Raw genomic sequence first — 24,753 nt, forward strand, 5'->3', positions numbered from 1 at the left:
ATCATGAAAAGCTAAAGAAATGCACTAATAAACAAGCATAAAAGAAAATTAAACTACTTTTCCCGAACTGCTACTGGAACACCCCCAATGTAGGCCTCCTTGAAGAGCCCTCTGACGTATCCCAAAAAAACGTTGACGTAGTCTGTCACAGTTATCATTGTTGGTCTACGATCACTCAGAGTCATTCTGATCTGGATGAAGTTTGTCTAAAGGGAGAAATGGGATATGTATTAGACATAGATATACAATAAGTAATATATAATACAGAAATAGTTACTTACTTGGGGAAATACTTTTACTTTGGACTTTTCAAAAATTATTCTGTCCTCATTTTGTCCTCGCAAAATAATATAGCCTCCTTCCAATGTAACTACGAAGTACAAGTTCTGTAAACAAAAAAAAAATCACTTATAAGGATAGTTAAATAGATAGATACCCAAAATGAAAATTACCCCATGATTTACTCACCCTCAAGACATTCTACGTGTATATGACTTTCTTCTTTCAGACCAATACAGTTGGAGTTGAAAAAAAAAATGTCCTGAATCTTCCAAGCTTTATAATAGCAGTGAATGGCTGTTGAGATTTTGAAACCCAATAAAGTGCACCCATCCACCATAAAAAGTGCTCCACACGGAAGAAAGTCATATACGCCTAGAATGGCTTGAGGGTGAGTAAATCAATGGGTAATTTTCATTTTTGGCTGAACTATCCTATTAAATTCACATTTTCTGACATTAACCATCAAGAAATTCTTGTCATTTTTTAAATATCTGGATTCAAATGCTAGATTTTTGTGATTCTGTGGTGGTACGATGTGTTAAATTTGGCTATGTGAATCAAGTCTTTTCATAACCAAGTTTTTACCTCATTTCCCATGTAAAAAAGCACTGCATCCATTTGATGACTCGTAACAAAGAACTTAATAAAAGAGCTCCAGCTTAATACTTCAACCTTTCCATAACCTGTGCCATCAAAATAATCCCCCAATGTGTTAACTTTACCCCTAGGGACGGAATATAGGAACAATGAATTCAAACTTTGAAGTAGAGATCAAGACCTCATCTGCAAGAATAAAAAATGTCTGATGGTTTAAGATAACATTATCAAGTACCTTCGACACATGTCGTTTTTCGTGACGTTGATGGCACGCTGAAAGTTGTACAAGCCAAGAATACGATCATTTAACGTAGAAAACTCAATACAGCCCTTGTATCCTGGGTACCGAATCTCTTCAGGTGGCTAGAAGGCCAAAGTCAGAACATAGAGAGGGGTAAACATGTTTTTTTAATCTTAAAAGGATAGTTTGACAAAAGTACAGCCGAAAAAGGCTCAACTCTTTTGTTGACTTGCTTACCTTAAAATCTTTGGGGTATCCACCCACGTATAAGACGACCTCATTGGGATCCAGATCGAGCAATCCATTCATGTCTTTAGGCTTATTAATCATTGGTGGCAGCTTTTTAGGTTCAGTTGAAGTAAAAGTCTCAGTGTATATGACCTGCGCATCTTGATAAACTCTGATTTGAAAATTAAAAAAGGCACAAATGGTTTCAGAAATGCAAATGCACATAATCTGTGGAGATCTACAGTAAAATGACGAATGGTGTACCTTCGGAAATCCACCCTATCCATAAAAGCTTTGTCATTGCTGGACTTGGTGATTTCACTGGTCTCGATCTCATAAAAATGGCCACCCACTTTGTAGACACAAAACAGGACATCATTCTTCACAACCAGGCCAATGAAATCCCTGATTGTCTGTGGATTAAAAGAACTACAAGTAAAACAATGCCCTACATGCATCCCTAATTAAAGAAGTAGCGAAAGTTTTCCTCACATGCTTATTTCCAAGATAAAAAACAAACTGGTTGTCTTCACCCAGTTGGCGTCTACGTCTTCCATCTCCTCGAGGTTTTGGTTGGTGCAGAGTAAGATTAAGAGCTGTGAAGGCTCTGAAGTCTTCCAGGTCTTTAGGAGGTCGAAGTTCAATGTGTGCTTCACCAGAAAACAAGATCGGCCCCCTGATCTAGGAACGTAAGAGAGAAGCATCTGGAGGATAAACATCTGGAGGCTGTTGGAGAAACATCTCCAACTGCTTTCTTGAGAACTTACCCTGTTGGCTGCGTCTCTGGTCTGTTCGATCAAGTCTTTGATTCTCTGGATGCTGTTGGAGATGTTGGCTGAACTAGGTAGGTGCTCACTTTGGTTCTCCACTTTGGTCAGTTTGTCAGTGAGTGAAGGGAAAGACTGATCCAGTTCTGACACTGTGAAGGATTAAGTAGATTGAGCATGTAGTGATGTTCCTCTGAATTAATGAAAAACCTAATATTCAATCAACTCGTAGGTTTCTGGAAAGAGGAATTGAGGAGACTGACATGTTTTGTTGATGCCATCAAGTAAGTTGTTCAGGTTTGAATCTTGAGTGGAAATCTTAATTTTGCTAAGTTCGTCGCTGATGTTTTGCATTCTTGTTACTGCAACACTTGCTGTGGCATTCACATCTGCAGCACCTTCCTTGGCTTGGTTGATGAGGACGTGAATATCATCTAAAATAAAAATTAAACCACCAAGTGTTCATCTGACAAGACCAGGGGGCAGAGTTTAGCTCCAACTTGCCTTAACACACCTGCCTGAAAGTTTCTATTATGTCTAATGAAACCTTGATTAGCTGGTTTAGGTGTTTTTATGTAGGGTTGGAGCTAAATTCTGCAGGACACTGGCCCTCCATGACCAAGTTTGGAGACCCCTGGACAAGAACAAGGAGATATTCATTGTGTGGAAAAGTTTGAACAAAATGGAGTTTCTTACCCCTTTTGATGCTGTTCATCCTCCCTAACACATCTTGCAAGACTTGCTTCAGCTCGTTCTGTTTGTCTTTGGCCTGCTGGATCAGGTTCTTGTAAGCTTCACATTTTTGTGTGACATCTGTAGACATCAGTTTTGTTACTAAACAGCACAACATGTCAATGAAAAACACATGAATTAATATGATTAGGGTTTCAAGCATGTAGCACTGAAATTGGAATGAAACTTGGTGGGCCTGTTTGACTTATGGCCTTAAAAGTATTTCTAGGGTTTTCAGTCAATCTCTGAAACAACAACAAAAAAAAAAAAAAAAAAAAAACACTGCAGTACATTTCTCTGGGCTCTCTAGGTCAATAATTTGCTGCAGTTGCATTAAATGTGAAAATGGCAACCTTCTAGCTGTATCCCCGCTTCCTTGGCTTCCACCAGCAAAGTATTTGCAAGGTTTTTTAAGTCATTGGCTTTATTTTGGAGATCTTGTCCTCTGACATCCTGGGACATGAAATGAATTGAAAAAAAAAGTTAATTTGATTTATGAAGAAAGAGAAGATTTTGGGTTTGATTATGATCAGCTATTTATCATCTGTTATACCTCGAAAGCCTGGTCTGCTGCTGCTTTAGCATGTTTGGCAGCAGCTTCTGCCTCCTTTATGGCATCAATGACATCTGTAAATGATTTGATGGCTTCGACTGCTTTCTGAACAGCTGTTGAGTTGGTGATGTTCAGTATGACCCTACAAGACACATTCAGTTATTAAGGCATCTTAAAAAAATAAAAAAATAAAAAAAATAATATGGTTTCAGGATCTTGTGACGTACATTTGAAAGTCCATAGCCAGCTTCATAAGTTCTTGCGCATGCTCCTCAGCCCGTCTCACAATTCCCGCCTTAGCAGTAGCATCAGAGAGCAGCTTGAGTTTTGCGTCTAGTTCGTTTTTTGCTCCATCAATCCTAGCCGCTAGATGAGTGATTTCCTGGCAGAGGATGAAAGGTAAGTATCCAAAGTAGTGAGGGTCTTACAAAAGAATATCATTATTTGTCACCTTTGTTAGGTCAGCCATCATTTTCTGGAGATCCGATGTCTCTTTTAGTGTCCTTCTGGTCATGTCCACATTGGCCAGGATATTTCCTTGATTTTTCCCCAATACCTTTATCTGTTTCTGTTGAACAAACAATCAATAAATTTGTAAACAAATGCAGATGTTAAACAGCGGTGGTTCTCCAAGACATTATTGAGGATAGGCGCCAACTATTATTTGATTACCAAAATGTTTCTCAGCTGTTCCTCGTTGAGTTTATTGACACCATTGGCCTTGATCACGTCAAGTCGTGCGTCTATAAGTGCCTCTTGTATATCTCTAAGATCTTCTGCCTGATCCATGAGTTTTTGTCTAATACGATCAGTTACAACCAAGGAGCCATTCAGAGGAACCATCAGGTCGTTCAAGATGAGGTTGAGTACTGTAAGACAAACAAGCATGCTTTAAACCACATAGGATAGGGGTGTCCGGTGTCCTGCGGAATTTAGCTCCAGCCTCAATTAGATACACCTGAACCAGCTAATCAAGCTCTTACTAGGCATACTAGAACTTCTCAGCAGGTGTGTTGAGGCAAGTTGGAGCTAAACTCTGCAGGACACCGGCCCTCTAAGACCGAGTTTGGGCACTACTGAGGAACCTAAAACAAGGTCAGGGGTGCCCAAACACAGTCCTGGAGGACCGGTGTCCTGCAGAGTTTAGCTCCAACCCTAATTAGACATACCTGAACCAGCTAATCAAGCTCTTGCTAGACATTCTAGAACTTTCTGGCAAGTGTGTTGAGGCAAGTTGGAGCTTAACTCTGCAGGACACCGGCCATCCAAGACCGAGTTGGGGCACCCTAGATATAGGAGCTTGGTCACTACTAAGATACCTAAAACAAAGTCATGGGTGACCAAACCTATTCTTGGAGGGCCGGTGTCTTGCAGAGTTTAATTCCAACCCCAATTAGACACACCTGAAACAACTAATTAAGCTCTTACTAGGCACACTAGAACTTCCCGGCAGGTGTGTTCAGGCAAGTTAGAGCTAAACTCTGCAGGACATTGGCCAGGACTTAGTTTTGGCACCCATGAACACAGTCCTACATCAGAGTTGTCCATTCCAGCTCCTAGAGGGCCTATGTCCTGCAGAGTTTAGCTGCAACCAAAATAAACCGAAGTAAGCTAATCAAGGTATTCTAGATCAGTGGTTCTCAATCCTGGTCCTGGGGGAACCCTGCTCTGCACATTTTGCATGTCTCTCTTATTTAACACACCTGATTGAGATCATCAGCTCATTAGTTCAGTTCATGAATCCCTCTCCTAATGAGCTTATGATCTCAATCAGGTGTGTTAAATAAGAGAGACATGCAAAATGTGCAGATCAGGGGTCCCCCAGGACCAGGATTGAGAACCACTGTTCTAGATCCCCCAAAAAATGTCCAGACAGGTGTGTTGGAACAAGTTGGAGCTATACTCTGCAGGACGTTGGTCCTCCAGGATTACACAATTGACCCACATGTTCGTGCTTTTCTGAGCTCCTCATTAGCCAGTTCTCTCTGAACCCTGCAGCTTTGTTTTCGCATCTTCTCCAGCATCCATTGGGCTTCTTTTATCATCCTGGTGGCCTCCTCTGTGTTCCCACCTGTGTGGTTTGATCTGTTCAACTCGTCCATGAACTCTACATGGGTCAAGATGGAGAACTGTAACTGGTGAGCAAGATGGAAGAAGGACATTTCAAGAAGAAATTGGCTTTGAAAAGTTCAGCTTCACCTTGTATCTTTTGTAAAAGCTTCACACTCTCAGATCTTAGGTTGTCCACTCTCTGATAGGTTTGGTCCAGAGTCTTTAACAACTGACCTGCAGTACAGAACATCTCAATGGCCTGTAGAAACAAACAGACAGTTGTAGTTGTAATTCTAGGTCAGTTAATGACGACAATGGATTTGACGCTCCATTTTATGGACGACATAAAGATAAACCATCATAAACAGTAACAGAACCTTGTCATTGAGAATGGTGAGGTCCTCTTTGACACTTTCAAGATCAGATTCAAGCTCCAAAACCTTTGGTTTCAATGCAAAGACTGTCTCGGAGTACTTGTGGACCAAAACCTAAAGAAGTGAAAAAAACGATGCGTCAAAATACTTGGTGTTTCAATGTCATTCCAAAACACTGGTGTGGAAGATTCTTGTAGGGACCTTTGTACCAGCAATGGTATCTTCAAGATTTTTTAGTCCTGTGTGTGAAGTAGCATTCCGACTATAAGAATCAAGTTGAGTCTTCAGTCTGTAGAACTCATCATCCATCGCGTCAAGGTCATCTATTAGCTTTATGACACAGGTATCGCACTCTAACAGGAAAAATACTAGAATTAGTCAATCCTATCAGTCCAGGTTTCAGTCGTTCATTGTAACAATTGCCTATGAAGAAATATCACATGATTACTGAATTTAACAAACAATTTGGCCAATAAAGCAATACATAGGCCCACAATATTATGACATTTTTTTTTTTTTTTTTAATGTCTTGGGGAACAAACCAAGGCAGTTGTCAGTATCCGGGTCATCAGCCTCATAACAATCTATGAGAACAATAATAATTTTATTACTATTTATATATTATTGTTATTATTATTATGTAAATCAGAAGGGCTTGCTTACCGCCTGTTAACGGGTCGCATACATAACCGTGGTCACAATCACACGGCTGACAACTTCCTCCTTCCACTAAAGGGTTGCCATAGTATCCAAGCGCACACCTAAAATAGAAAATGAATAAGAAACCATTTCTTAAAAACCATTCATGCACACTTTTGTGCTTTTTGGCCAAACATTTATTTCAATCACAAGTAAATTTGAACATATCAGAGACATTTTGTCACAATATTACACAATACATTAAATGACTTTAAAACATGTATAAATCACTTGTTTTTCTAAAGAAACATTGTCCAACAGCTACACCAGCAGATAAAGGTACAGCTTGAGTCCCCAGCTCTCTCACCTCCCCTGAGCCCATTGAGTTTTAACAGACCCCCAAAGCATGCTGTGGGTTTGTTGAGGGGTAACTGAGAATGAATAGGGGAAAGTCACGTGAATTTCCATCGCGATATGATTGGATATGACTGGTTATGTTCGAATGTGGTTCATGTGATAAATCCCGCCTTTCATGTTCGTACACGTTCCATGTTCAAGGAATCAGTCTGAATGACCGATATAATTTATCGTTATTGGAAAGGCTAGTTTAAAAAGTAAATAACCAACACACAAATTAAGACAGAACCACTTTGTTATGTCAAAATAAGACTTAAAATAGCATGAAAACATAATCTGTGTGAGTTTTTAGTGAGTAATCAGCTTGGTGAAATTTAAAGTAAACCTCGGTGTCTGTGACCAATATTTACAGAGCTTTGATGACTGATGATCCAATAAAAATTCAAAAATGTTAAAAGTTAACTATTAAAAATAATAGCTAAACATAAAATAAAATATATATTTTTAAATCATTACTGTCTTGGGTTATTTTGGAATAAATGTAAAATGCTTAAAACCACTAACTTCATGAAATTATTTATTTATTTATTTATTTATTTACTAGTTACTTGAAAAAGGTAATCTGATTACGTAACTCACTTTAATTGTAATGCGTTACCCCCATTGAGCGTAGGTAATGTTTAAAAAAGACGCACCTTTCACATCGAACTCCAGAGTAACCAGGTTTGCACAAACACTCAAACTCATCTCCAACCCTGAGACATCCGACGGCAAAACTGCACAAAGAAATGAATAAACAATAATTTAATAAATTAGTTAAAACTTAAATAAGCAATAAAAATACCCAAAATATTTAAACAATAAAAATCCAATAAATTAATAATAGAACTACATTTTACCAACACAGGTATATTAAGTTATATCAGACCTGTTGGATGGGTGTGCTAACGGACACGGACACATACAACAGGTTCTCATAATGGCACTGCCGTAGTAACCCTCCATACAACGCTCGCAGTGGTCACCGGCTGTATTAAACTGGCAGTTCTGCAAATACAGCATGATTTCAGTGTGACACTGGGCACAAAACAATAAAGTGGAAATGTGTTACTCATAAACGCTGACATAATGGTGGATGAAAATACAAGCCTGGGCGAGATTCATTTTATCTGACATTCTTTATCTTAATCCGTGAATCATCTTTCATGGAAGTGACAAATAGTAACAAAACATGAAGGGCACATAATAACAGAGATTAAGGGAAAGATGTGGGATAACAACATTCTCAAAACAAAGTTATTTATAATTAAATTTAAAAAAATACAATACCAAACATTTTCCAGTATGTGGGTCGCAGTCATCGGACAGGCCATTGCATTTGCACGGCACACAGTGTCCCTTATGTGGTCCATTTCTCACTCTGTAATAACCTCGATCACAGTCCTGTAATGGTGAGGAAAATATGCAGATCATATATAGAGGGTTTAAACTTACGTCACGATTTGTTAAGTTACCCGGATGCGTGGCCATATTGGAGATGTAAACAACACTATGGATTGCAAGAGTAATATACTGCTATATATGTTACTGCTAATTTCCCTGTTGAAAAAACAGCTAAAACCAGCCTAGGCTGGGTGGTTGGTTTTAGCTGGTCAGCAGGCTGGTTTTAGAGGGGTTTTGGCCACTTCCCAGCCTGGCCAAGCTGGGAGACGCGCTAAAACCAGCCAACCAGCCAAGGCTGGTTTTAGCTTTTTTTCAGCAGGGTTATGCTGTCTAAACCACAAAAAAAACATGTGTAAGCTACTAAATCATATAGAGAAGGGTTAGTAAGCAGGAAAGGGTGCAATATTTTGACTAACTAAAGTTAATAGATGGTAAAGATTAGTGGTGGGCCGTTATTGGCGTTAACGTGCTGCGTTAACGTGAGACTCTTATCGGGCAATAAAAAAAAAATATCGCCGTTAATCTATTCTCAAAGTTGGGTTGGGAGCTGGGTCTAAACTACGCAAGATATGATGACTTTCACCTTGATATTTTAGCGCGGATGACGTATACCTAGTCGAATTGCACTGTAGGGGGCGAGAACGAGTCTTCAACTTCTGTGAAATTACCACATCAAATGAGACGTGCTGACATTGATGCAGTTATGAAGCCGCTTCAGGGCAGGTGCGTTGCTAGACCCTTTTTACTGGGGCACGTGAGTTATAATTTACTTTGATAATCCCGAAATAAAGACATTAAACTATATGCAACAACTGAATTTACGCTTCTAAAAGCAACGCAGTTTAATGGAAGACTATGTACACAGAAATCCATGCCCGTGCGCGTCTGTGTATTTAACGGCAACACGCACGTCGTGCAGCCTTTTGCGCACAAGTACTTGGTTACACAAGTTTGTATAGGTAATTATGTTGTAAATGCAATTGTCAAGCAGTTTGTGATGCATTTTGGTAACAGGAGATGAGCGCCTGATCTAATGCGCCACCTGGCCCGTTCTCGAAGACTTACTTTTAGTCATTATTTGGGTAGCACACATATTCTGAATGCCTTGAGCAGAATTCAAATTAGCTATTTTAATCTAGATTAATCTAGATTAATTCCAAGATTTAATCTGGATTAATCTAGATTAAAAAAATTAATCTATGCCCACCCCTAGTAAAGATACATACGAGCAGTATTAAGATATTACTCTAATATTTCACCTACCTGACCAGAAATGATAAGAACAAACATGAATGTTGTCAAGATTCTTGCTTTGAAAATCCTGGTTCAGTTTGGTCAACCGCAAACGCCTTCTTTTCCTCAGACAGTTTTTTGCACTCTTCTCGCTGATTTGTTAACTTTTTGCAGTCTATAGTGCTCCAATTTTTTTCCAGCTCTGACCGATTAGTACAACCCAAAACATGACAATAAATTGACGACAATAATCAGCAAAATATGCGAGTTTTGTTCGGTCCCCCCCCCCCCCCCCCAAGTGACTCAACGTGCCCCCCTGCCCATGACCGCGAGTTAACTTACTTTTGAGAACGAAAAACATTGAGCTAGCATTAAATACTGTCAAACAAATAATCTAGCTGTGAAGGAGCGCACTCTACAACGGTAAACTATTATGAAGCTAATAACTAATCGTTTCCGTAACCTTTTTATGCACATTTTTGGATATTGCATAAAAATGCTGGATGGAAGCGCCAAGATGCACATACATTCTAAAAATGCGCGTAAAAACGTATTTGCTAAGTAGGATAAAATTCTTATCTGGTAAGAAAACATGCGCATAAACTCGATGAAAACACTTTTACCTAATACATTCCTTGATGCGCATCAAAAATTTGACATGTAACTTTGCGATGTGATAGCATAACTGGACCAACCAACAGACCGACCTCATTGCACAGCATCTTAAATTCTAGTTCCGTCATTTTAAAATGCTTGAGGAAAGTCTCAAAGTGCTTCGTTATAAGCAGGCTCTGAAAATAACATGACAGCGTTTCGTCTGCGAGCTCTGAAGCTCGTAATTTATTGTATACAAGAATGATCATAGGCTATAGCCTATAGTGCCTTCTCCTATATTGGAGAATTTTTTTTTTTTTGTGATATTTAGCGCAAGTTAATCAGGAAGTGACAATTTTGTTCTCTTCAACTCACTGGATGGTACCAGTGCTTTATTCGCAAATGTTTTATGCCATATTCTAATTTTGCGCATAAGTTTAATTAACTTTGGATGGAAACATACTGGCGTAGCAAGCAGGTGGGCACGCACTGCGCATGGGATTCTGTGTGGGGAGAAAACCAAAAAAAGGGTATAAAAGAATAAAATAAATAGTCCTAAACAAAATATGTTTCACTTAAATAATTAACATATTATCAAACCAAATTAAAAAAAAAAACTGTGCGACATGTCTTCACTGAGTTCTAGTTCATTTAGTGACCGCGCAGCAAGCTCAAGGAAACAAAAAAGGCTGAAAGACTTTTTCTTTATTTCACACATGCTGTTTTTATAGTGAGTTCAAATAGAAATTAACCTTTTACAGTTTGGAATATTGTCTTATTCTTATCAATGGGACCAAAAATGACACATTTTAAGTTGGTTCCGCTTTAAGGAAAAAAAATCTAAGCGATCGCGCCAGAGCCTGTGGAAAATATTTGTATTCTTGCAGAAAGATGCGAAGGTACGTTTCAGTTTCTCTTTAAATTCGTATGGTTAGACTTTTTTGTATGGTGTTTATAACGAATGCCATTATAATTTGTGATTTATTTCATAATGTTTATTTTTAAATTTGTACTATAATTTTGTAGCTGCTATGTTGTAGCTAATATTTTCTGATTTTTATGTTCGTCTGTCTGAATAGGCAAATTTAAAGGAACTTCTTTTTTCTCTCAATACAATTTTGTCTGATATGTGTATAGCAGCTTTTTTTATTCATGCAGCAAATGTTTTAAAAACTAGTAAGTACGTAAATACGTTTTTTTTTAACATTTTTTACATGCTTTGAAGGAACTTTTAACTATAACTTTTTGGGTAGTTTAAACATTGTCATGAATTCGTTGTAAATTACAAAATGCATTGTTATAGGCCTATATAGATGGAAGAATATTGTTTTAGCAAAGTATATAGTCGCATATAACATTATAGTGATGTATCGATAGGCCTACATATTAGACAGTGCATGTGTAAACAGCCTACGCGATTCCTTAAAAACATTCTCCTTTTGCTCAGCTGCGCATACAGTCTTATTAGCAGTCATGTCTGTGATCGGCTATTGTTCAGCGCTGCAAAAACATGCTTTAAAAATGTTTTAATTTAGAACTTTATTCAAGTTAATGTTTTATATATAATTATATATATATAAATTATTATATATAAAAACTGTGCCCCCCTATGAAAACGAAATGACCCCCCAATGAAAATTTTCTGGCAACGGCCCTGCGCCAATTAATGGACATTTTGGAAAAGCTATACAGACAGGGTTGCACAAAACCCGCCCAATTACTATTCAAAACTAGCCCAGTCGTGTTTCGAGGGGGGTCCCATGATAAAAAATTGCATTCCAGGGGGTAAAATGCACATTTTGTGGTGGGGTTCCTCTGGCAAAATTAGCATTCCAGGGGAGCATTATTGGGGTCGCTTCAACCCGCCGACATGAAAAACAACCCGCAGCAACAGTATGAAAGTAGTCCAATTGCGCGGGAAAACCACGGACTTGGCAACATTGTATATAGGCATTATTTTGGCTAAAACACAGAATATTGCTAATATTTTGCCACAGTTAGTGGCCATTTACACCGTCCAGGTGACAAAATAAAAGGAAACGAAGGAAACGAAAGCTTTATAAGAAAGCGTTATGGAGTTGTTCCATAGTTTCAGCGTGGCTGTGGTTTGATCTCATTGAAAAATCAGAGTTGGGAATCTGGACTTTAACCCTGAAGGTACGATGTTGTTTTACAACCTGATATAGTAAGACAGATTAACAACTTGAACGCTGCACAGATGCGGACAGAAAATAAGGGTTTATGTTTTCTACGGTGGGTGCAGTTTTCGCGTTTGTTTATCCTGGCTGCGTGCCGGTGCCTTCATGCTAAAGCAGTTATGTGGCATACCTTACGAAAATCATGTTTGAACTTGTTTGGCCTGGGGGTCCCAAAAATATTGACTTTGCATAGCCTACATGAATGGTTTACGTTTTGAACTTTCCGTCTATATGCGCAGTCCGAGTCATTTCCGTGACGGTTCTTAAGTTCAAAAATGATTCGTTGGTTCACTTACGCCATCGCGTGGTCCATATGTTAAAATACGTTTCTATTTACAATAGGTTTTGTGTATAATTGTGATAAATAAGTGTATTTTTGTGGCAGTGAGTCAGTGAGATGTTAATCCGGGTTGTTACGGATCGCGCATGTTCGAGATGGTTCAGTCAGTGAGTCAGTGAAGTAGGCTACTGTTCGGACTGATTCAAACGAATCGTTTTGTAACGATCAATAGATTCACTGATAAGATCGAATGTGAACGAATCACTGTATGAATTTGGAAAGTACATTAAAATAGAATAATATGGTAGGCCTAGTAGTTGTTGCACCAGTCACAATCATCTAAACATTTGTTCCCTTTTAGTCTTGAAACAAGCATCTTTAAGTTACTTTGCTAAGTTTAACTGGTTTAAGTGGTTTTTAGATTAATTAAACAGGCTGGGTTTAGGACTTTATTTTTCAGCAGGGCTTTTTCACAACATCAATCCTACCTTAATGTGTGTTGAATCACAATACTTTCTGAAAATATGCCTCCATGACTGTTGGTTGCTGTTGTTTTTGAATTGAATGTCATTGTCCCACCAGAATGTCGTTGGACGTCCCAGTTCATCTGCAGATACCCATAAATCCAAACTGGACAGCAGAAGTACTCCAGGCCACATCATTTGGACTCCCAGGAATAAGAACCTAGCCATTTATAAATGTAAATGCCATATATGCATTCACTGCAACTTTTAGTTTCTACAACAACAACCTACGTGTGGTCTTCACTCCTGACAATGTTCAAAATCCCGTTTCTTCCTGTTTCTCTCTCCAGGTGTGTGATAGCAGTGTGTACAGAAGAGGTAGGGCAGTAATTTTTTACACACATGCTGGCACCACCAATAGGAAAGTCAAGGTATATCTGTGACCTTAAGGAACTTTGTAAATAATTAACGTTTTATGTCTCAGAAGTAACAATGGCTAATTTTATTATGTGCATTCTTTATTTGTTTTTGAAACATTTTATTTGTTTAACTTTTGAGCACATTTATCATGTGTGAAATGCGCTAAATACGGTTTCCCACAACAGTGCGCAACAATGGCACCGAACCTGTCGTTGACAGCCCAGGTTAATCGACACACTCAACTAGACACAACATTTAAGCACATGACCTCGTCTCCATTAGTAGCCTATTGTGAGAACAAAAGTCTTGTAGTCTCAAACACACCTGGGTATGCAGTGAAAAACCGCATGTGAGTTTGCACAGTGGGAGAGGTTGTGTGAAAAAATCTGATAAAGCACACCTTAAAATATCGCAGGGCTCCAATGTGAAAAAGTTGTTCTAGTGCCCTATTTTACAAACCCACTGACAAAATGAACTGATTCCGATACAAAGTTCAGACTTCATAAGTCTTTATTTGGAAATGTCTGGTTCTTCTCACACAATGGGATAAAGGGCGTAGCTGGCGATCCCGCAAGTGTTTCTACCATTGCGGAGCATTCGCATGTAACCTCCTTCACCCCATCCTGTTCCCCAACTGAGAAAAGAAAAAGACAAAATCAGACACCTAGAATGAAATTACCATGTATTGTTTTGTTTGTTTTTCTTTTTTTGTGGGGTGTTAATGTACTCATAAACCTAAATGATGGCCGTTCTCTTACCTGTTTTTGATTATCCAGTAATCTTTGCCCCCCTCCGAGCCATAACCAACCACAAGCACAGCATGGTTGAGGTTGTTGGGATTACAGTTAGATTCCTTGTAGATTCCTGGTATATTGTAGATATATGTACATTTTATTCTTACATTCAATGTAATGTTTTTTTTTAATAATATTATAATATTTATTTTCTTTGTGAAACAGAATCAATAGTTGTGAAATCTCACCTGAACTGTAAAAAAGGAAACTTGGATGATCGGCATCAATGGCGACAGTGATTGGACCGATGGTTGCCACCGCATCAGCCAGAGCCTGTTCATCTCCGGCTGGGATGAACCTGTAGTCGCTGATTCTGGCGGCCACTAAACTTCTGTCATAGAAACAGGGTTGGGTATCCTGATAGAAACCAAAGGAACCAAAAAAACACATTCAGATTGGCCCGAATCATCATCATATGAAGAAAGAAAACCAGAAAGACCACTTACTGCTGATGTATAGGGGTAAGTGTCAGAGCTCTCCAACCCTTTATTGATCACATAATCATAGGCGTTCGCCATCCAGGCTCCGCTGCAGCCATACGTGCCAAAAGACCTGGAACAGTCCACCAGTTGCTGCTCGCTGAGGGACACCAACTGTCCCGTCCTCTTGAACATTTGTCCTTCAATGGCGCCTGTAGTGCTAAAGGCCCAGCAAGACCCACAGTATCCCTGAAAAGACATGACAAATCCATCATTTTAGCAGCGTAATCAATATCAGCAGTACATGAATGGCTGAGAATAAGCATATCCCTGAGAGAAAAAAACAGAAGAGAAACCTACCTGGTCTTTGACTTCAGTCACATATCCTTGTGCTCGATAGTCCACATTGGTCAATCCCAGTCTGTTAGCATTGACACGAAGCGTTTGCGCGGATACAATCTTTCCCTTTCTGTTTACTGGGCCATTAATTTTGGCGCCCAACAATCGATTATACTCCATCTTGGTCTAAAGATGAGAAACGTTAGGTGTTACATCCACACCACTAGGTGTCAGTATACGTCCACTTTTAACAAAGTTAAAATAAAAGTATATAACAGTTTCTCAATGTTTATGATTTCAACAGTCTAATTTTTCAATCGTTTTACTTACAAAGTCACCGTATTTGTTCATTCCCATGGTAAACGTTGACAATCCAAAGTGGAAATCTTCGTTGTTTTTCTCAATCATTCGCTTGTTGGTCTCCCAGATCATCTGTCTCTGAACGTCGTCACTCTACAGTTATAGTCAAACTTCATGAGATACACGCACAAAAATGCAGTGCATAGCATATTATCATCTTAACAACCAAAAACTGAAATGAAAATTTTGTGTGAACTGTCCCTTTAAGCCACACCCAAATGATTATAACTGACCTCTTCATCGTAGGATATTTGATGAAGCTTTTTCCAAAGCGTCCATTCTGAGGGGGGCCTCCTCTTCTGAATCTGCTGCCACCTGAAGAGGTGCCCACATCAGGAGAGCAAACACTGCCGCTCTACCAAACAGCGCCACCCAGTGTGCTTGATGTGTATCTATACAAAAGGCAAATTACATTTAAAGATGCATTGTGTACATTTTTGCAGCATCTAGCGGTTATGTTAAGAATTGGACATAGAGAAGCTACTGTGGGTGACACAGGACACACAGTGGTAAACTAAGGTATACTTAAGTATACTTAATTATTCAGTAAACTGATATGTTATTGCAAATATTAATAATATTTGCAATAACATATCAGTTTACTGAATAATTTACTTGTTCATCATGGCATCAGTGTTTTATTCACAAGAACAACATAGTGACGAAACGAGCTCAGATTTCTTAATATTAGGGATTTTTATGGTTTATCTGTATCGGTCATTTTCAAAACTGATAAAATCATTTAAAAGCATTTAAAGGAAATTTTGTCCTTGTTATTCTTAATTTTGCCATTAAAGGGTTACTCCACTTTAACCCTTTAATTTTCATTTTTACACCAGACATATCTATATCAGTTCAAAATATCGGTTATCGGTATACTTGATCTGTAATAATCGGTATTAGCATCAGTCCTGAAAAACAGATATCGGTTTGCTCTTTAGCTCCGGTATCTCCTTTTTTGCTGTATCATATTGGATAACCTGAAAGTTTGAGGTTTTTATGAGCTCTTATTAGGACGGTTTCACTCTCTTTTAAAAGAGCACGATTTAGGTTAGAAACAGCAATTTAGGTTAGTTAAGGAAGAAATAATTAAAGAAATAATTTTTTGGTAGACTGATGACTTCAAAAAAATTAAAAAGCGACATAAAAATAATGAGCAGGTTACATTTTTGTTTTGACAATTTAAATATATATTTAGAACTTAATGTTAACATGAATATTTAAATAACCAAACTTGCTTGTAATATTTTTAAAGCAGGTCCAAAATAAATGTGGTTATTTGCTTTATCGTTTTAAATACCTGAAAGTTTAAATAAATTAAAGTTTAAGTTCTTATTCTTGGACTTGGATTTGCTGATAAAATAATTTAAAGAAAGTTTTTGTCAGAGCCCTTGTAATTCATAATTTTGACATTCATTTTCATTTTGACACTAGACATATATATATATATACAGTAGCAGTTCAAAGCAGTTATCTGTCTACTTGATCAGTAATAATCGGTATGATTTTAAAACCTTTTAAAGAAAGTTTTTGTCAGAGCCCTTGTAATTCATAATTTTTGACACCAGACGTGTGTGTGTGTGTATATATATATATATATATATATATATATATATATATATATATATATATATATATATATATATACATACAGTATCAGTATCGGTATCAGTTCAAAATAGCGGCTATCTGTCTACTTGATTTGTAATAATCGGTATGATTTTAAAACCATTTAAAGAAAGTTTTTGTCAGAGCCCTTGTAATTCATAATTTTGACATGCATTTTGACACCAGACGTGTGTGTGTGTGTGTGTGTGTGTGTGTGTGTGTGTGTGTGTGTGTGTGTGTGTGTGTGTGTATATATATATATATATATATATACACACACACACACACACATATATATATATATATATATATATATATATATATATATATATATATATATATATATATATATATATATACATACATACATACATATACAGTATCAGTATCGGTATCAGTTCAAAATATCGGTTATCTGTCTACTTGATTTGTAATAATCGGTATGATTTTAAAATAATTTAAAATCATTTAAAGGAAGTTTTTGTCAGAGCCCTTGTAATTCACAATTTTGACATTCATTTAAATTTTTACAACAGACATATATACAGTATCAGTTCAAAATATTGGTTATCGGTCTACTTGATCTGTAATAATCGGTATGATTTTAAAATTATTTAAAATCATTTAAAAAAAGTTTTTGTCAGAGCCCTTGTAATTCATAATTTTGACATTCTTTTTCATTTTTATACCTGGGGCCTCAATGGAGTTTGTTCTCGGCATCTCAGTACTAAAATTTAAGTCAATAAAGTTTTTGTTCCTGTTTTATTTATGTCGAAGTCACAGCTTGCAGACAATCGCTACACAAAAGCTTTGCATGCTTGCGACTTTTTAGCTCCGGTATCTTTGACGGATTTACGCTCTTTTATAAATAGAGCGCAATATAGGTTAGAAACGACAATTTAGGTTAGAAAGAAATACAAGAGTATTTTTTTTTCGCAGATTGATCAACTTTAAAAAAAAAGAAAAGTCATGAGCAGGTTACATTTCTGGTTCAGCAATTTCAATACATATTTAGAACTAAATATTTAACATTAATATTTTAACTGAACTTGCTTAGAATATTTAAAGCAGGTCCAAAATAAACATGTGGTTATTTGCTTTATCACTTTAAATACCTGAAAGTTTAACTAAATAAAAGTTTAAGTTCTTAAACTTAAATTATGAGCTCATTTTACATTACATTTTTGTTTCAGCAATTCTACTAAATATTTATGATAAATAAATAAATTTAAACAAGTGAATATGCTTTTAATATTTATCCTAAAGCCTAAAACGAACACTGCGTCACTTTGTATAACCTGAAAGTCTGAAAGTATTTTAAGTTCTTATTATTAGACTAATTCAGTTTTACAAAATAAATAATCAGAGCCCAATTTAGTTAACATTGTGCATAAAAGTTTATACATTCAGTGATATTTAAAACTAAATATTTCAAATATTTCGTGAGTTCTTTATCTTAGACTGTTTCACTTTTATAAACAAATAAATAATGCGCACAATTTAGTCAACATCTGTGGTTTAGCAATTTAATTTAAATATTTAACTAAATACTTAACATACATATTTAAACAACTAAACTTGTTTATAATATTTACACAAATGTGTGTTTCCTTTCCAGACTTACCGAACATGTTGCTGCACTGCAGGAAGTGTGTGTCTGAGCGTTTGGAGTGCCGTTTGGATGAAACTGAAGCATTTCTTCTCCGTTATATACCATGATGCTGAAGGTGTGTCCATACTGTTAAGACTTGCTATACATGCTATGTCATCCTGCTAGAGGAAGCCACTAATTAACAAGTCTTAAAACATTTAACCTTAAACCAACAACTTCACCAAAAACACTGACACAGTTGCACACAAAACTTTCCGAAATGTCGTCCTAGGAAATCAAATATAATGGTTTATATGACATGTTTTGGTTTGTTATTGAATATTTGGATGAGGACTGAGTCAGCAGTGTTTGGATGCCTGATGTGTTTTGTCTGACTCGATTCTTGTTTGGAATATAATGAACGTACTTCTTCAGACATTATATCCACAAAGTATAGTCCAACCACAGCAAGGCCTTTATTACGGGGGTGACTGCTGAGTCATCTGTCTTTCTTCATCTCAGTCAGCTGTGTGTTCTTCAGTGCTGTCATAATGCTGTCATAATTTACCCCCGTTATTACGCTTCATCCCATGATTGCCTCTGCAGATCATATTTTGGGGCTTTTCATTACGGACAGTCTGGTACATCAGGTGAACAGCCTTGCAATTTGCCTTGTAAAATTACGTTGGCTTATTAAATAAAAAGGTTAGGCTATTTTGTACTATAGCGTTAATTTTTTTGAAGACTGTTTCTGTTATGTATTTACATTATATTTTACACTATAGCCTACAGTATGTTTATTGTATGTATATATTTTATTGTATGCTATAATAGACCAGTGGTTCTCAACTCCAGTCCTGTTGAGTGAGTTGAGAACCACTGCTATAGACTATAGCCTATATTTGTAAACTATAGTGAAAAGCCTTTTAGTTTTCCTTACAAAATCACTTGGCTGTACGAAATAATAAATACACATACATATACATTATATTTTTATACAATAGACTATATTTTGCACTGTAAGCTATCGATTATTTAAGCTATTATTATAATTTAAATTATATTATATTATGGACTATATTATATTATATAGCCTACAGTATATGTTTATATTTTTATATTATGGACTATTTTTATTACATTATATTATATAGCCGACAATATATGTTTATATTTTTATACTGTGTACTATTATTCATATTTGCATTTTTACATTCATGTTTACATTTTTTACACTGTAAGCTATTTTTATATGATATGATATGATATATTATATTAGTATATGTTTATATTTATCTACTATGGACTATTTTTTATATTTCTATTATATTACATGACATTATATTACATGTTTTATACTATAGACTATATTTTTGTACAATATACTTTCAATTTCTTTTTACTATAACCCTGTGTTTAAGATTTTTTTTCACACTATATTATATTATATTTTTATACTATGGACTTTTATATTTTGACTATAAAGTTTTTTTACACTGTAAGCTATTTTTATAGGATATATATTATATTAGTATATGTTTATATTTTTATAGTATGCACTATTTTTAGGGCTCGAGCCCAGAATGGGCGAAGGCCCTCTTGTTTTCCTAAGGATTCTTATTAGGGCCCGAGCCCAAAAGGGCGAAGGCCCTATTGTTCTTCTAAGGGTTATTATTTTTTTTTTTTTTTTTTTTTTTTTTTTTTTTTTTTCAACCTTCCGGGCACTTTTGGGGGCCTTAACATACTCAAAAACTCTTGAAAATTTGCACACACGTCAGAATCTGCGGCCATCAGGACGCCAAAGAGGCTGGGACCCGGGCGTGGTTCAGGGCCTCTACAGCGCCCCCTGGAACACAGTTTGAAAACTTGATGTACTGCGCACACATACTTGCATGTATTGATATGAAACTCGGTACACATATAGATCTCACTGAGCCAAACAACTTTTGTACTCTATGTCATAGGCTCCACCTGACAGGAAGTGAGATATTTAGGGCTGTTTAAAAAGCGCATGCTCTGGAATTTAACGTACTCCTCCCAGGAATTCCATGGGATTGTCACCAAACTCGGTCAGCATGATCTCAAGACATTGGGGACGCTAAATTGCGAGGGGATTTTTGATATCTCGAACGATTTGGCCGTGGCAAGGCGACAAAGTTATGGCGAGAAATGAGGAACAGGATGTGTCTAATAACTGTTGCACACATTGCCTGATTCTGATGAAACTTCACCAGTTTGTTCGTTGTATGATGCCGATTCCATAAATGTGACTATTATGAGTCAAAGTTATAGCGCCACCAACTGGCAGCAGGAAGTGTGTCATTTTCAAAATCCTTTGAAATTAGCCTCTTAATTTTACTTGATTATCTTCAAACTTCATCAAAATCATGTCAAAACACGGCCGATAAGAATATGTAAAGGGTTTGATGATAAATCAAATGCTGTTGCCATGGCAACGTGTCAAACTTTAAAATTAGGTTCCTGTGTTTTTGAGGCAGATAACATGCTTAGAATTTCATGAAACTCAACACACACATCAATATTAATGATAGTTAGACACTGGCAAAAGGTCATAAATGGGTGTGGAGCAGGCACTCTATAGCGCCATCTTTTGACAAAAGTTGGGGGGTTCGTTTTTCCTACAGTCACCAAACTCTGTACATATATTGTTCTCATCAATCTGGACAACTTTCTAAATTAAACTCATTAGCTAACACCAACAGGAAGCCGGCTATTTTTATTTGAATGTGGATTTTTGGAAAAATCAGGCTGTAAACAAATTTATACTCCTCCTAAGAAAAACAAGCTGTTCACACCAAACTTTTTTAACATGAAGAGAAGATTCTGAAGATGCTAAATTGCGACCGGATTTGGGATATCTTGAACGGTGTTGACATGGTGATTTTTTAAAGATGTTGTAAAAAAGAGGCGCGTAATTTTTTAATATCTTTAAAGTGCAGCATCCGAACTCTTTAAAACTTTTTTCACACAGAGACGTTATCATTCTGAGCAAGTGCTATTAATATCATAATTATATAAGCTTCTGTGAATTAAAGAAAATACAAAAAACAAATCAGAAACCTGCTCCCACTCTGCCTGAGTGTCTGTTGACTGTCAGAGTGAGAGAGTGCAGGGGGGAGGGGAGAGAGGGTGAGAGAACTGTGACCTATGCTGCACACCATCTTTGAGGAAGAAATGCACATATATGTAGTGTATTCTTCATAAATATGTCTGATCTTTAAGAGTCTCATATTTTGAGAAAATATAAAGGGTCACTAAGTCTTTCATTGTTTGTATTTTGCAGTTTTTGTTTTGTATTTATTTTTTACTGAACTGTACCATGAACTTGTCCTATTCAGTCCCATAGCAAAAGATTAAAAAAAATACAACTTTTTAGCATGAGCGATTTATCTTCATTGATAAACAATATTTTCATAGTGTTATTTATTGAATATAAAATTTAAATTAACAATTTCAAGACAAACTTTGACAACAAAACAAACTTTGCTGTTATCTGTTCAAAACATCTGAAAATTGTACCATTTTAAGATGAGATATATATATATATATATATATATATATATATCGTCCCAGTAATGAAAAGTGTAAAACAAAAACAAAAAATACATGCTCAAAGTGCAAAAGCTATGCATAAATGTTATTCATACTTTTTGCAATCACCTTAACCATACTTTACAAATTTTTCTTTCGGCTTTGCATTAGGTTTATTTGCTTACCTAAAGTCACACTTTCCTTCAGATCCCTTATTGTGTTCTTACATTTATATACAATCCTCCCTGTAACATTCTTTTATACAAGAATAGGACGCTTTTATTTAGCTTTGTGTGTCTAAAATGTTTAATGTGGGGCTGTTCCACAAGTCTTTCAAGTCATTTATTGTTCCACAACACTTTCAAGTCATTAAACAGAAAATTGTCTTCTAATCACCTAGTTACCTAACACCATGGCACATATAAATGAAGTTGTATTTCTTGACTTGTTATTAATCTAATGAAAATAATATATGGTTGTATGTAGTTGGTACAAAAAGCATGGACACCGTAGGGAATTGAACCCCATCCCAGTAAACCAGGAGTACCATTACCAGTGTCTTTTGCTTTTTGAAACTACACAAATGGAAAAGCAAAACCTGCATTAGCAACAACATAAAAGTGGATGTAATGAATACTTATTTTATTATTATTATTATATTATTTTATTTTTATTATTGTGAGAGTAATATTATGGACCAAAGGTAAAAATCTAGGAGAGTGAATTAGATTCATGTTAAAGTTTAATTAATAAGTAAAAAGAAAAAAAAATATTTGTAATCATTGTATTGAGTGTTCTTAGATTTTAGTTTATGTTTAGGTGTGATTTTATGCAAAGTTATTATCTGTAACATTAGAAGTTCAAAGTAATTTTTGTTAGCCATACAAGGTTATTATTCATGTCATATGTGACTGAAGTGGTTGCATGGCTGGATGCAAAGCAGCATTTCATTTAGAATAGCTGATATATTTTGTTTACCTAATGTATATAACTATGTAACTAGTGGAAATGTTTATTAATTGTAATAAAACAAATATGAATAAAGATTAAAAAATCTAAATGTTGTTGCAATGCAGGAAAAGAAACCATTATTTTGAAAGTCATAGTTGTGTTACAAAGTTGCATTTTTATTTCCATGTCCTGTCAAAGACATTTGTGTAATATGTTACATTTTAACATTTCTACCTTGCAGTGAGCACGCACTGCAATACAGCAATATTTGGCTCAGTAGAGATATCCACATAGATTTCCTCTCTACTTCAAGTGCCAAACAATGCTGAACAATTTTTTATCATTGTATTGAGTGTTCTTAGATTTTAGTTTATGTTTAGGTGTGATTTTATGCAATGTTAATATCTGTAACATTGGAAGTTCTAAGTAATTTTTGTTAGCCATACAAGGTAATTATTCATGTCATATGTGACTGAAGTGGTTGCATGGCTGGATGCAAAGCACTGTTTCATTTAGAATAGATGATATATTTTGTTTACCTAATGTATATAACTATGCAACTATTGAAATGTTTATTAACTGTAATAAAACAAATATGAATAAAGATTAAAAAATCTAAATTTTGTTGCAATGCAGGAAAAGAAACCATTATTTTGAAAGTCATAGTTGTGTTACAAAGTTGCATTTTTATTTCCATGTCCTGTCAAAGACATTTGTGTAATATGTTACATTTTAACATTTCTACCTTGCAGTGAGCACGCACTGCAATACAGCAATATTTGGCTCAGTAGAGATATCCACATAGATTTCCTCTCTACTTCAAGTGCCAAACAAAGCTGAACAATTACAATTAGGCTTTCAAACTAGAACTCATCAGATTCCTGGTTAGGTATAATATATGTAAATGAACAAACAATACCCTCATGGTCACTGAAATATATTGGATGAATTATTTATTCTACATTATAGTGTGTTGTGTTTACATATAAATTAATTATTAATGTGCCATTTTTGCTGTGCTTTGTTTGACATGTTGAACAAACCATCTGTCTGTTATAAACTTTCAGATTGTTGAAGAGTTTAAAATATTATCATTGATATCACCAATGACAGCAAATGTATTGCTTAGGGGTTGTAGAAAATCAAGAAATTTGTCTAGGTTTCTTTTAAACAAAGTAATGGGATATGATGGTAGTTGATAAATTACTAGACCAACTTATGTCCTCAAGCAGTAAAATGGCCAAGTGTGTTTCTACAGGTGGTTTGTTTGTCAGCCCACTCACCTGTGTGTAACCTGTAAGCCATTATCATTTAACAAGTTTCCCAACAAATTTAAATGTGTGTGTTCTCAAAGGAACATAATACACCCTCGTGTGTGCTAAAATAAACTGGCACAACATTTGTGTGCACTGAAAAGTTTTGAATGTTTTTTACGTACACATGGTCAATTAAGGTTCCCTTCTCAGTAGTTGGTTCTTTAACATGTTGAATATATCCCTTGTTTGCCATTAAAGAGCAGATGGTTTGGGACTTTAATGCATCATTATTAAAATCACCTACAAGCACAACTTTATTGCAAATAGTTGATACGAAATGAATCAACTTGTCTAAATTTTGTTTAAAGACAGACAATGGGTATGTTGGAGGCCTGTAAATAACACCAAGCAATATGTCATTTTCAGTAA

At 36.1% G+C, this 24,753-nt stretch overlaps 2 protein-coding genes across 2 annotated transcripts; both read right to left on the bottom strand.

Moving 5' to 3' along the window:
* Window positions 1–19: 19 nt before the first annotated feature.
* Window positions 20–13,360, bottom strand: lama3 (laminin, alpha 3). The gene is made up of 25 exons (XM_073844803.1): window positions 13,059–13,360; window positions 8,152–8,265; window positions 7,751–7,869; window positions 7,518–7,598; window positions 6,490–6,587; window positions 6,369–6,410; window positions 6,028–6,179; window positions 5,830–5,940; window positions 5,600–5,711; window positions 5,346–5,507; window positions 4,073–4,269; window positions 3,852–3,968; window positions 3,628–3,782; window positions 3,401–3,542; window positions 3,201–3,300; window positions 2,812–2,928; window positions 2,379–2,549; window positions 2,116–2,267; window positions 1,841–2,029; window positions 1,613–1,761; window positions 1,358–1,520; window positions 1,115–1,242; window positions 868–1,006; window positions 282–386; window positions 20–206 (listed from the first exon to the last, which is right to left on the bottom strand). The coding sequence occupies exons 1-25, from the start codon at window positions 13,260–13,262 to the stop codon at window positions 54–56; spliced, it is 3,372 nt and encodes a 1,123-aa protein (XP_073700904.1). The 5' UTR covers window positions 13,263–13,360; the 3' UTR covers window positions 20–53.
* A 628-nt stretch (window positions 13,361–13,988) lies between these two features.
* cts12 (cathepsin 12) lies at window positions 13,989–14,766 on the bottom strand. The gene is made up of 4 exons (XM_073844949.1): window positions 14,698–14,766; window positions 14,437–14,605; window positions 14,213–14,318; window positions 13,989–14,088 (listed from the first exon to the last, which is right to left on the bottom strand). Exons 1-4 carry the CDS (start codon window positions 14,764–14,766, stop codon window positions 13,989–13,991), a joined length of 444 nt encoding a protein of 147 aa, XP_073701050.1.
* Between the last annotated feature and the right edge of the window lie 9,987 nt (window positions 14,767–24,753).

Source organism: Garra rufa, chromosome 7, assembly GCF_049309525.1.
Source record: "Garra rufa chromosome 7, GarRuf1.0, whole genome shotgun sequence".
In the NCBI taxonomy this organism is placed as follows: Eukaryota; Metazoa; Chordata; class Actinopteri; order Cypriniformes; family Cyprinidae; genus Garra; species Garra rufa.

Coding starts and splice junctions, on each gene's coding strand:
- lama3 (XM_073844803.1), bottom strand. CDS start 13,262: ATGGCTAGGTTCTTATTCCTGGGAGTCCAAATGATGTGGCCTGGAGTA. Junction 6,588..7,517: donor TCTGGAGTTCGATGTGAAAG/GTGCGTCTTTTT, acceptor TTTCTATTTTAG/GTGTGCGCTTGGATACTATG. Junction 3,301..3,400: donor CAGCAGACCAGGCTTTCGAG/GTATAACAGATG, acceptor TTCATGTCCCAG/GATGTCAGAGGACAAGATCT.
- cts12 (XM_073844949.1), bottom strand. CDS start 14,766: ATGGCGAACGCCTATGATTATGTGATCAATAAAGGGTTGGAGAGCTCT. Junction 14,319..14,436: donor TTTCCTTTTTTACAGTTCAG/GTGAGATTTCAC, acceptor ACAATATACCAG/GAATCTACAAGGAATCTAAC. Junction 14,089..14,212: donor TACTGGATAATCAAAAACAG/GTAAGAGAACGG, acceptor TTCTTTTCTCAG/TTGGGGAACAGGATGGGGTG.